Source organism: Chiloscyllium plagiosum, unplaced genomic scaffold, assembly GCF_037043375.1.
Source record: "Chiloscyllium plagiosum isolate Xiang-an unplaced genomic scaffold, Cpla_swu_hap1 HiC_scaffold_10, whole genome shotgun sequence".
Taxonomy (NCBI): Eukaryota; Metazoa; Chordata; class Chondrichthyes; order Orectolobiformes; family Hemiscylliidae; genus Chiloscyllium; species Chiloscyllium plagiosum.
Genome location: NW_028270148.1, coordinates 52624371 through 52638282, shown reverse-complemented (window position 1 = coordinate 52638282; position 13912 = coordinate 52624371). Strand labels below are relative to the sequence as shown.

The 13912-nt window shown below is 37.2% G+C and overlaps 1 protein-coding gene across 5 annotated transcripts in view; it reads left to right on the top strand.

The window, feature by feature from the left end:
• Positions 1–10: 10 nt before the first annotated feature.
• Positions 11–13912, top strand: part of LOC122552838 (deoxyribonuclease TATDN3-like) — a 47891-nt gene continuing 33989 nt past the window's right edge. Inside the window, exons 1-3 of one of the 5 annotated variants that reach the window (XM_087991343.1) lie at positions 11–185; positions 10314–10346; positions 10937–11010. In XM_087991343.1, coding sequence (XP_087847469.1) covers positions 132–185; positions 10314–10346; positions 10937–11010 — 161 coding nt within the window. In that variant the 5' untranslated portion in view covers positions 11–131. Of the gene's footprint in view, positions 186–5641; positions 5715–10313; positions 10347–10936; positions 11011–13912 lie in introns of those variants that run through there. The other 4 variants (XM_087991342.1, XM_087991341.1, XM_043695861.2 and 1 more) reach the window with 4 other exon arrangements.

Sequence of the window (13912 nt, the reverse complement as noted above, 5' to 3'; positions counted from 1 at the left end):
TAAATCCAATGGTTTTCTCCAAAACTCATCAGAATATAAAGCACGGGCATTAGGGAAAGACTGCCCAACGTGCTCAGCATAAGGAGCGACGACAAAAACGGAAGTGCGTTAGTTTTTGTACTCCGGGTAAGATGAGTGGGTTCGTCGATTGTCACTGTCACCTTGCAGCGTCGGACTTCCTCACAGTAAGAGCTAAACCTCGGGCACCGAGCTTTTTCACTCGCAGTACTGGCAATGTTTTTTTTAAACCTATTCTCGTTTGTGTGAACAAACTCTACTACCACTGGCTCTGACTCTATGTCAAATATTGTGTTCCCATCAACCAGATAAGTCTTAATTGCTTTTGTTCTGAGTCTGCCACCTAAGGAAATAATTTATTTTCATAATTTCTTCAACCATCTTAAATACATCAACTAAATTATTCCTCAGTATTCACAACAAAGCGAATGCAAGCCGACACAACACTTTTAATCCTGGGAACGCTCCACCTCTTCAGACCAATGTATCCTTCCGGAGGTGCAATGCTCAGAACTAGCTGCGCATTGCGTCTAACCAAAACTTAACTATAAAATCACATCCTTGTGTTCCAGCGGCTGTGAATCCTGCATTTAGATTCCAGAGATTGAGCTTTAAAGTCTAGGTTGTCATCCCAGCACCGTACTGTTGGAGGTGCTTTGTTTTTAGGTGTGATGTTAAATTGAAGCCCCATGTGCTCTCTCAAGTAGATGCCAAGTTCTCTCACAGTTTCAGAAAGAAAGACAGTTATCTCCAGTTTCCTGACAATTATTTGCCTCTCCAGAACATCATATAATAGATTATCAGATCACTGTCACATTGTTGCTTGTGGGAGCTGGTTATGTATATATTAACATTGTATTTCAAACAATGCAACAGTGTTATACTTCAGACATACTTAGAGGCCTCAACAGTTGAAGGGCATCCATTTACGTGGAAGTACTTAAAATTAAAGATGATCAAGAGGTCAGAGGAAGAGAGGGGCTCTGAAGGATAGAGGAGGGAGGGAGAGAAAGTGAGGGCAGAGGAGAATGACATGGGGTTGGAGGGAGAGAGGATGAGGATAGAGACTGGGGAGGGATGGAGGGAGAGACACAGAACCGTAGAGGGAGGAAAGAGGAAGATGGATTTAAGGAAATTACAGGAGGAAGATGAAGACGGAGGATGGAAATGATGGCAATGGATTAGAGCAGGGAGAAGGAGGAAGGTGGAGATTGGCCTGTGGCTTGAGTGTAGGGGGTGTTTTGTGGTAATTCTGAGCTCATCACATGCAGCTCCATCCTCAAGTGAAACAAAAACAAGAGTAAAGCCCCTCACTCCAGTGTGAAGTCCATGCCTTTTAAATCAGTGAACACACATACAGACCAATATCATTATCGATGTATTGAGGGATATGTTTCAGGGATCATGAATTCTGTAAACTCTGTAAATTTCTTTGTGACATCTGCTTAGATTGCTTCCATGTTGTGCAAAAGCTCAATCATAAAATTATAATATTCTAATCCCTTCATGGCCTTTCCCCTTCCTATCTTTGTCATCTCATCTACCAACAACCTTGTGAAATATCTGCATTTCCCTGCTTGTGATGTATTGCATCTTCAACATCAATCATTGCATCGGTGGCAGCCATACCTTCATTCTTTACCAGTGGAGAAGCAATGGTTTAGTGATATTGCAGGTAAACTATTAATTCAGAAACTCAGCTAATGTTCTGGGGACCCTGGTTTGAATCCTAAATTCATTTTAAGAAAAATATGGAATTAAGAATCCTAAAGAGCATAGGTCGTAAAGGAACCAACAAGAAGGAAGAACATGCTTTACCTCATCCTCATCAGTCTGCTTGCCACAGATGCATCTGTTCATGACTATCAGTAAGAGTGACCACTACACAAACCTGTGGAGACGAAGTCCCACCTTCACAATGAAGTGTTGTCTGGCACTATCACCATGCTAAATGGGACAGACTTTGAACAGATCAAGCAATTCAAGACTGGGTATCCATGAGGTGCTGTAGGCCAGCAACAGCAGCAGAATCATGCACTAGCATAATCTCTAAGCTTATGGCCTGACATTTCCCCCACGCAAAGATTATCATCAAGCCAGAGATCAACACTGGTTCAAGGAAGGTGCAAGAGGGCATGCCAGGAGCAGCATCAGGCATACCTAAAAAGGGGGTGTCAACCTGGTGAAATTACTAAACAGAATAAGCAGCAAGTGATAGACAGAGCTAAGTGACAATGGGTCATGTAAAGTCTGTAGTTCTGCCACATCCAGTTGTGAATGGTGGTGGACAATTAAACAACTCATTGGAGGAGGAAACTCCACAATAATCGGGAGGCTGAGGGGTGACCTTACAGAGGATTATAAAGTCATTAGGGGCATTGATAGAGTGAATAGCCAAGGTATGTATCTCAGGATAGGGGAGTCCAAAACTAGAGGTTTATGGTGAGAGGGGAAAGATTTAAAAAGGATCTGAGGGACAACTGTTTCATGCAGAGGGTGGTGCATATATGGAATGGTCTGCCAGAGAAGCTGGTCGAGGCAGGTACAATTACAACATTTAAAAGATGTCTGGATGGGTACATGAATAGAAAGGGTTTTGAGAGAAATGAGCTAATTGCTGGCAAATGGAACTAGATGATTTTAGGATATCTGGTCGGCGTGGACTAATTGGACCAAAGGCTGCAGGTTTGTTTCCGTGCTTTATAACTCTATGACTCTATATTTAAAGGATTGCAAATATTTCACAGAGTTGCAGAGCTGGAGGACACTGAAAAAGAAGGCCATAAATATATTTGAAAACTAGGATGGTAATTTTAATATTAAGATGTTGTACAATAGGAACCAGTGTAGAGATAATAGGTGAACAAGAGTTGGCATGAGTTCGGACATGAGCAGAAGAATTTTGGATGATCTCTCGTTTAAGAAAGATGGTAGATCAGCAGAACTGCAGTGTAATAGTCAAAGCTAGCATAATATAGGCATGAGTAAAAGTGCCAACAGTAATTGAGCTGAAGCAAGGTGCAATTGGATGATCTTACAGATTGATTACCCTTTGATGCTCTGTAACATTTTCCAAGTAGCTATGCTTGAGCCTAATTTATCTGTGTCTGTTATTTCACCAGCTCACTCAAGATAGAATGAAATAATTTTGTTTATAGGCCTAAAAGTATGCTAAAGGCTATTTGTTGTTCAGTTAAAATCCACCAAACAGGAACACTTTTTCAAATAGCGAATTTTGAGAAAATTTGTAGCTCAGGTTGAGGTTCTGGATGTAGGTTTGCTCGCTGAGCTGGAAGGTTCATTTTCAGACGTTTTGTCACCATACTAGGTGACATCATCAATGAGCTGCCGAATGAAGCACTGGTGGTATGGCCCACTTTCTATTTATGTATTTAGGGTTTCCTTGGGTTGGTTATGTCATTTCCTGTTCTTTTTCTCAGGGGGTGGTAAATGGGATCCAAGTTAATGTGTTTGGTGATGGATTTCTGGTTGGAATGCCATGCTTCTAGGAATTCTCATGAGTCATGTCCTTCCTTATCTATCATGTCTTTCTGTGGCTTGTTGATGAGGAAGGACACCATTTCGACTGGGACAACACATCCATCCTAGGACAGATCAAACAGAGACATGCATGAGAATTCCTAGAAGCATGGCTTTCCAACCAGAACTCTATCAACAAATACATTGAATTGGATTCCATTTACCACCACCTTAGAAAAAGAACAGGAAATGACATCACCATAGGAAATGATGTCACCACAGGAATGACATCACCAATCCAAGGAAACCTAAATACACAAATAGAAAGTGGGCCATGCCACCAGTGCTTCATCCGGAAGCTCACTGATGATGACACCTAATATGGTGATGGAGCGTCTGAAAATGAACCTTCCAGCGCAGCGAGCAAACCTACATCCAGAACTTTTTTCAATCCTCCAGACTCAATAACTTATACAAACCAAACTCTAGATTTTCTGAACAAAGTCTATGCATAACTGACAGCTCCCATATGGGTCAGATCATAGTCACAGTCTAAGAATACGGAGTTGGCCATTTAAGACTGAGACCAAAAGAAATGCCTTCTCCAGAGAGTGGTGAACTTGTGGAATTCTCTATCACAGATAAAAATCACAACACCAGGTTATAGTTCAACAGGCTTATTTGGAAGCACTAGCTTTTGGAGCGCTACTCCTTCTATAACCAGATGTGTGTTTTTAAAATTTGTACACCCCAGTGCAACACCAGCACTTCTGAATCATGTCTGCCACAAATAGTGGTTGAGGCCAAATCATTAAATGTTTTCAAGAAGGAGTTCGATATTGTTCTCAGGGATGAAGAGATCAAAGTGGGAACAGGGTACTGAGTTGGATGATCAGCCAGCATCACATTGAATGGCAGAGCAAGCTCGAATTGTCTATTCCTGCACCTACTTTGTAGTTTCTGTTTGAAAGCTGCATTTGGCCTGCAGGTGGCATCCTAGATGCCAATATCTTTCAAATGCTTCTTTGAAAATCCATGTAGATCTGATCCATTGCATTTCCTTTTTCTATTTCTCCTGTTATGCCTTCAATCAAACAAGAGTCAAACATGACCTACCCTTTGTAAATCTAACTTTCGTTAGATCATGCTATACAAATCTTATGATTTCCTTCTGTATTTCAGGCCCTAGCAGTTTACTAGTAACTAAAGTAAGATCTACAAAGTAGAAAATGCTATTTACCTCAATTCAGTCTCATAGCATCATTTTTTACAGAGAAAGGCTTTTTTCCCAGAATGGAAAGGTCAACTGCAAGCGGGCACAGGTCCAAAGTGAGAGGGGAAAGTCTCAGGGAGAAGTGCAGGGAAAATTTTTCACACAGGTTAGTGAGTGCCTGGAATACACTGCCAGTGGAGATGGTGCAAGAAGGCATTTTAGCAATATTTAGGGCGTATCTTGGTAGACACATGAACTGGAGGCAAACAGAAGGTTAGAAACTGTATATGGGCCATAAGTAACGGGACTAAATAAGGATTAGGAATTGATGCAGGCTTGGTGGGCTGAAGGGCCTGTTCCTGTGCTGGTATTGTATTTGTCTTGAATAATTTCAGTGTCTCTGCTATTTCTTCACATATTCCCTTCATGGTTCTTTGAAATAGGAATCCCAATAATTTAAGTGCACAGGGTTCAAGTAACTTCTTTAATACCATCAATTTGAATAATAAACTGCATTAGCTGGTCTAAACATGCCTTTGCTGCTACTACAATCCCAAAAGCCACTGAATTTGAAAATTGATGCAAAGTATTAATTTGATATCTGCACCATTTCCCCAATTTCTCTGACAAACCTGCTCAATCTCCTAATAGTCCAGATACAACTTAAATATTCTCATACTGGTAATGTATTTATAGAAAGTCTATACTCCTTCCATTTCTTGTTTAAATATTCTCTGGTGTTCATCATTTTATTTGCTATTTTCTCCTATTTAATCTGGGCAAGGTCTCATTTTATTGCACTTCAATTTTTTCAGTTAAATATTCTTGTCTTTAACTTATTTTAGCTTTCCTGTACTTATATTGGATCTATTTATATGGTATCTGCTTCAACACAACCTATTTTAGGTTTTCTATGTTCCCTAGACTATTGTGCAGTATTGGGTCAAATATGATTTTCTCTTTCTTCAAAAACTACAGCTGCAAAACCTTTTCAACTAAGAAGGTAATCATTAATATATTGTAAGCAAAAACAGCATAATCTTGTTCCTTATTCAAACTGATATTTGGACAGTACCTGCAATTATGACTACAATATTAGCAATTGATAATTTAGTTTCTCTCCAGATCTCAATCTCCATTACTTTTTGATGGTTTGTATTATTTTCCAAATAGAAATTATTTTCTTGAGCCCAATTTTCTGTATATATCCTCATGCTCCCTTATTGTGAATTTTTTTATTTAATGCTACTACGGTACTTCTGTTTTCTTTATTTCTTCTCTGTCCCTACGAACGATTTTATACTCAGGCATACTTATTTAGATTTAAGCATTCAATATTCTTAGGGTACTTGACAGGTTAGGTGTGGAAAAATCGCTTCCCCTTGTGGGAGAATCGAAGACCACACAGCGTGATCTCAATATAAGGAGTTACAGAGTCATTAAATCTAGTTGCCATTTTAAGTCAGAGATGAGAAGGAATTTCTTCTCGAGGGTAGTGAATATCTGGAATTCTTTATCATAGAGGATTGGAGAGGCTGAGTCACTATTCAGTGCTGTGTTAGAAAAATTTTTAATCAGTAAAGGAATTATGCATTATGAAGAAAAGGCAGGAAAGTAGAGGATTATCAACCATGATCTTTTTGTATGACAAAGCAGACACAAATGAGCTAAGTGGCCCACTTTGCTCTTACGTCTTATTGTCAAATATTCATTCCTGGCCCAGCTGCAGTTGCTGTATTGTGTGTTTTTATTTTAAGCAATAATCTTAAATCCTTAATTTTGTTTCCATATCTGGTGCATATTTACACAAATATTAGCTTGAATCCCTGAATGTTACAATTTTACCTTTCTTCTTTGACTTCACGTTTAGAGATTCTTAAATTATTTTGTCTTCTGTTATTTTTTCTATCTCATGACCTGTACACCTAAAGCTTATCTTGACTTCCAAGCTGTGAATTGCTTCTCAGAGACCGCCTTTCACATTTGTTTTAAAATACAATCTGTACTCATGGCATCAAAGATGTCTGCTGTTTGCGTGGATTAAAAAAAAAGATTTTGGTTAATCTTAACCAAATTGCAGATCATGAAAATCGGAAATAAGAACAAATAACAAAAAGGTGGAAAAATTCAGAAATTTGACAACATGTTTGGAGAGCAACAGTTAACATTCAGGTTGACACTTTTTCATTAAAACTTCAAAAATTAACTCTGTTTGTCTCCACAGGAGCTGCCAATCTGAATTTTTCCAGCCTATTTTACATTTGTTTTACTAAGTATAAGTCCACACTGCCAAACCTGCCATACATTTGAAGCAGCCCTCAATTTGGTGCAAGATTTCCAAAAGTAGTTTAAACAGATCCAGACTTATGTGTTTGGGTACAGGACAAGAAAGGAAATATCTGTGCCCTGAACTGCCCAATATTATGAAATAATCTGTCAATTGTCACCTTCACAAACTGTTAAAAAAAGGATTGTAGCAACATGGATACAAAATTGGCTGAGTGATGGACAACAGATAGTTATAGTTACTGGATGGTATTCGGCTTCGCGCAAGTTTGTGGATGAGTTCCCCAGGAGAAATAATGGAACCCCTTGCTTTTCCTGACATGTATGAATCCAGAGCTATGATGTGGAGGTGCTGGTGTTGGACTAGGTGGACAAGGCCAGAGATCACACAACACCAGGTTATAGTCCAACAGGTTTATTTGAAATCAGAAGCCTTCGGCATGCTGCTCCTTTACCACCTCACCTGTTGAAGAAGCAGCACTCCAAAAGCTTGTGCTTTCAAATAAACCTGTTGGACTATAACTTGGTGTCGTGTGACTTCTGACCTAATCCAGAACTAGACCTCGGTGTACAGCGGACAGAATTGTCTCAGGCACAATTCCCATTTATTCAATTATTTAATTAGTTATTAGCTTAGATTAGCTCGGAAGTAGTATCAAGTCTTTTAGTTTAAAGAACAAAGGAAAATACTTATCAACTACTGAAGGTATAGATGAGAGGATAAACAGCAGCACCTACTTCCTGTTCTGCACCAAATTCCCACCTGCATAAATTTCCTGACTTTAGCACACTTTACAGAGCACTATGTTCCCCAACCATTCTGTGTTTCACATCAGGTACTCTTGAAGGTGACTTCCAATTAGACATAGTCAAAGAGTGTGAATGAATAGTAACCACCTGGATACTAGAGGGAAATGAGAGCCCATGGAGTCATACTCCAGGAAAAGTAAACGCCTTTAAGAAAAGAGGGATAATAATTTGCAGAGAAAATTAGTGAAAGGACAGTCGCCCTTTATTCTGATAAATGTAAAAATAAAATACAAAATTGATACAAAACATTGCAAGCTTGAGTATATATCTTCTGGGGTAATAGACAATGTTCTCAGATAATATTGTGATTGTTTTATATGGATACTTTCTCCTTTGCTTTATCCTGGAGTCTACAAGAATTAAGATAAGCCCTTTTGGTAACTTCACAAACAACTTCAGACAGTAGTGGAGAAACAACTACACAGAATGAAGCACGTTCAGGATTAAGGTTGAAAGAATTTTTTTTTCGATGATATGAGCTAGCATGTGGAGCAAAACAGGATGAATGGAGTCAATATGCAGATCAGTTATAACCTAATACAATTGTGGAATTGGTTTGAGGGGCTCTACGTTCATAAATTCCTAATGTTTGAGAAATCTTTTTAGTAAAGGAAATACAACGTGGAAATTCCTTGAATATGTTTCACTAGGAAAGGGATGTCAGAGTGACCTTCATGTCTTATATTGTTCAGAATACAATTGTTTAAAAAATGTGAATTTAATGTTTTAGTTTTATTCAATTGTCTATTCCCTTTTATTTCATTGTACTATTTAATGTCAGATGACATTCAAACTTGGTTTTTTCCATCAATTTATGAATTTGAACATATTTGGATGAAAGTTATTGAAGGAATGAAGCTCCGGGCAAGGCAGCTAGCAAATATGTAAAATCTGAATAAACATTTCCTGCTATATTTAAGGAATCATTTGCCTGATACACGTTGTGTAAATATAAAATTTATTTATTAAAGTATCCTTAATTTATAAGCAAATTATCTATCCACTGACCTATAGTAAATTTTCTTCATCAGATATTATTAACCTAGAATGTATATTCCCAAACAAAATATTTTGCACAACAATATATAAAGAAAAATATCCTTATGTTCATGCTCCCATTAATAAATGAGAAGAGCACTAGGTGGCGGTCTAAATACACCGTTATGCTTCAGTGCCTATGATCACATTATTTCAGACTTTTAAATATACCTTCTACATATTACAGAATCTACAATTTTCTTATAAGAATCTGGGTGTTACCAATCCACCTAGCAACCCATTGTGGATATTGTTCATCCTCTGTGTAAAACATTGTTTTGACATTGTCAGAGATTTGTCAATCGTAGCTCTGAATCGGTCACATCTTGTCCAATTCCCTTGTCACATATGAAATGATTATTTCTGGTTGATTTTATTCATTGAGTACCTTGTTTCGGTCCATTTTTTTTTCTTCAATGTCTGTTTTTAGGTCAAATGGGTTTATTGTTTCAGGAAATGCCTCAAAGCTCTTCATTCTGGAATCGTGTTTTAAATTTGTTGACTTCCTCTGCCTCACAAACATAGTTATTCTATTACAGGACAAGTAATCCAGAGGCCTTAATTAATGACCCAGAGATATGATTTCAAATCCCATCTGGAAGCTAGAGAACTTAAATTCAGTTATTAAATAAATCTGGAGTAACAAGATAGAAAAAGTAATAGTGACTGTAAAACTACTAGATTGTTTTTAAAAACCAAAGCAGAATTTGCTGGGGAAACTCAGCAGGTCAGGCAGCATCTGAGGAGATAAAGCAGAGTTCACATTTCCAGTGACCAGATGTACATTAACTCTACTTTCTCCCCATAGGTGCTAGCAGATCTGTTGCATTTCTCCAACAATTTCTTTTTTTTTGTATTGATCTCTAGCGTCCACAGGTCTTTATTTTTGTTTTGTTTTTAAAAAAATCTGCTTCACTAATTTCATGGAAAGAAATCTTCCACCCTTTCATGCCTTGGTCCATACACGGTTTGCGATCCATGTGATTTATTCTTAACAGTAGAAAATTGTAATTGGCTGGGGTCTTCATCTAATATGGAACTACATATCTATAATATGGTTACATGTAAGCTCAGTTGGAGTCTCAAGGCTATACAGACAGGTTGAGTGCAGACTGGGGGCTGGCAATATGGCTGCATGAGCTATTTTGTGGACTTGACCATGACACCTCTGAGGTATCAGGTTGGCTTTTCTGATGTAAGAATGTCTAGTGTAATAAATTTGAAAGGATGCATGCAGGATACTATACTTTTTCATTCTACATTTGTGTTAGATTGCCTGAAAAGATTCCCAGTTTTCATAATGGTATTCAATACAGGAAAATATACAACATAGCATATACCTAAAGACTGCTGTCATTAATGCCCAATAGTATTTTTAATTTGCATAATTATCTTTGATAAATTTCATTTAAATAAACTCATCATTTGGATATGGATAGTGTTACTAATCTTGTTGTTTTTATTTTAGGATATTGATGCTGTGATAGAACAAGCTAAAAAGGTACAATGTTCATTTATTTCAATTAATTCTCAATAAAGAAAGCACATATAAATGTGCTTCTTTGCACGTAATCATCAAAATACAATTATTTTAAAATTGATATTGTTGGTGTAATGGCTATAAGTACTAGTCGCAAATTTCCTCCAAACCTCTCTGGCAATAAAGTGTAACAATCCTGTTTATACATGCACTTCTGGTGAAATTACATGAGTTTGAGCATTTCTAAACAATTCTACGCTTATGATTTGGCAATCTTTTAAATATCAATTTTACCCAATCTGGACAATATTTTTATATTAGACAGTCTGGTGAGAATGCAATGATGTGTTTCTGACAATGTGTAGTCTAGCTGTTTCACAGAAAACTCAATTAAACAATGCAACAGAATCAGTATCACAACTGACACTCCAGCTAATGTGGAGTATCATGTGACAAGGTGGGTTATCAACTTAGCTTCCATTCCTGATAATGATGTAGCTTTTAGTTAGAGCTGAGCAACTGTGTTTATATTTTGGATTGCACCTTGAACACAAAATGCTATTGCTGATTTGAGTATGATAATCTAGCACAACAATTTTTGATCTTCACAGGCTGGACTTCTAGCTCTTGTGGCAGTAGCAGAGCATTCTGGAGAATTTGAAAGGCTTATAGAACTTTCAGAGAGGTAAGTACACCATATCGTTTGCAGTTATTTGCGAAATATCCAAACTTTTACTTTTAATACTAACAGATCAGATTAAATTATCATGTGTTGTATTATGGACCAGTATAGATTTGGTGGGTCTTTGGTTTTATTCAGATTTGTGCAGAAATAGTTGACTTTAACTGAGATTTAGCAGAGGTATTAACGTCAGCTTTATTATTATTGAGATAAGAATGGGTAAATAAAATACACTGCAATCTAGCAATTCATAGAAGCAGGAGTAAGTTGTTTAGCCCCCTGAACCTGCCCTACCTTTCAATGAGATCATGGCTGGTCTGCAGCCTATTTCATATTTCATATGGCCTTTAGCCCATTTCCTTTAATATATTTGCTTCACAAAAAATTATCTATCTCAGATTTAAAATTAAAACTGATCTAGCATCAACTGCCAATTGTGAAAAAGAGTTCCAAGATCTACCACCTTTATTGTGTAGAATTGCTTCCTAATATCTCTCCTGAATGGTGTGGCCCTAATTCGTTTTTAGATTATGGCTCTATTTCTAGAATCTCCAACCAGTGGAAGTAGTTTATCTGCCCTACCTTTTCCAGTTAATATTCAGAAGACTTTGATCAGATCATCTCATATCCTTCTAAATTCTAGAGAAAACAAGCTAATTTACATAATCTTTCCTCATAAGTTAGCCCCTGAAATCCAGGTATCATTCTTGTAAACCTATGTTGTAGTCCTTTCAAGACCAATATATCCTTCCTCAGGTGTGGTGCGCAGATCTGCTCACAGCATTTCAAATGGGCTAACCAGAGTTTTATAAGAAAGTGTGTGTATGGACATTGAATACAGTGTAAGGGTCCCTTAGCTAAGTCGCACATGACATTCACATGAAGAATTGACTCTTCACTGACAAACTAAAGCATTGCACCATCTGTATCCATAAATTTCAATTTGTGTCAGATCCATTTGAAGTGATACTGCTTAAATGGAGGAAGAAAAACCTTTAGTCTGAAACTGTTAAAGTGATAAATGTATCACATAGTGTCAATTTTGTGTTTCTGCAGTTAATAGAAGGCATTCATAATTTTTTTTTCAAAGGACTCAGGCCCTGTACAAAACTAACTACAAATCACCTAATCTGCTCTAAACTCCTGATTTTAAAGAAGAATAGAGTATGGCATGCAACCATTTGGGGAACAGTTACATTCAAAATAAATCATTTGTGCTAATAGTTCATGGTAAATATATACCTTAACCATATGTGAACCATTATTGAATATTACATCTTCAGTGTTGAAAATGCAATGCAATTGAATGCCAAACTCACTGAAATTTGCCCTCCAATGCAACCCTCTCCTTTGCCCAACTTCAGTGATGCTTTCAGCTGTCTACATTTCTTTCCCTCATCTCTCAGTCATGCCTGTCCTCTTTACAATCCAACTAAAAATCCACCCTTTCGTGAAAAGGCTTTTTGGTAGTCCATTCCTTTTTTTTTAGAATTACATCACTGTAAATCACCTTGGGACATTTTCAACTGAAAAGATTCAACATAAGTGCTAGTTGCCCTAGTAATATTTAATTTACTAATCATGAAATATTTGAGTGAAAGCATGCCAATTTAAATTTAAATATTCTCTTTAAAATTCTGCGAAGACTTAAATAAGTGGCAAGTCATATCAACAGGATCAAAATTTCTATTTCAAATCAACTTATGAAACCAGGTCAAGGCCATATCATGCAGTTTAATAATAAGTAACATAAGAGTACCAAAAGAGCAAAATGACTTACTTGATAAAAGGATTGTTACACTATTTCAATTGATGATTCAAGCGTAAAGTGTCTTCTTTTAGAACTGCTTCTTGGCAAGCTCAAATGTTTGAAACAAAGAGCTATTTACAGCAATCTACAAAATCTGGAACCAATTTTATGAGGGAACTATTTAAAGTAGCACATAACTATTTCAAAAGTAATTTTGAAAAAATATCTAACAATATTTCACATATTTTCTGCTTTCTTTCACATTTTCTCCCCCTCTTGAAGGTGCTGACACCTTGAGACGCTAGTCTTTAGGATGTTCTTCCTTGTTTTTGGCAGCTTATTCAAACAGATTCATCAAAAGGTTGAATATTCGAAGCAAACTAGTCACAGCAGCAGTAAACTTCAATTTAAAAATAACTGCTGCATCACTGAAACAAACCATCATAGATATATTATATGTATTGAATGTCTTTTAAAATTTTCATGTTAGTTAACTGCCTCAAATTAATTTGCTAGCTTCTTTGTGATTCCATTGCCATTTCACAGCAGGGTGTCAAATTCCTCACTACAGAATAAAAATTGGATAGTTTCCATTAAGGACAGCTTATCACAATAATTTTTGACATCGAGTTGAAAGTCTATGTTGAATTCCTTATCCTTGCAGTTTCTGGAAGTAGTTACTAGTTAACAATCAGGAGGACAACTGCTAATTTCTACTCTTCTAGAAAAGAGAACATTGGGACTGATCATAGCTGTTGAGGGCAATTGTAGTGTTTTCAATATTAATCGGACTGGGGTGCTTTAAAAAAAACAAATCATGGTTGAATTTTACGTTGGGGAGTAAGGTTCTTGAGTGCTAGCCTCAATGGCTGAACTTGGCCAATTACCCCTGCAACCATTTACAGGTCTTATCCCCTGAATTGGCTGGAGAAAGATCTGCTTTCCTCATTGGAGAGGATGCCCACTTCAGAACTCCAGCCAGTCAAACTCACCAGGAGTACTCTCCACTTCCGGGATAACATTGTGTCCCTCAAAAAGCAATATGAAATCCAGATGAGGTAAAATTTGTCAGGCCCAGGCTTATGGATCCTGGGAATGGGTTTGGGTGATCAGGATCAACATGGTGAGATATACAGGACAAACATGAATTGAGGG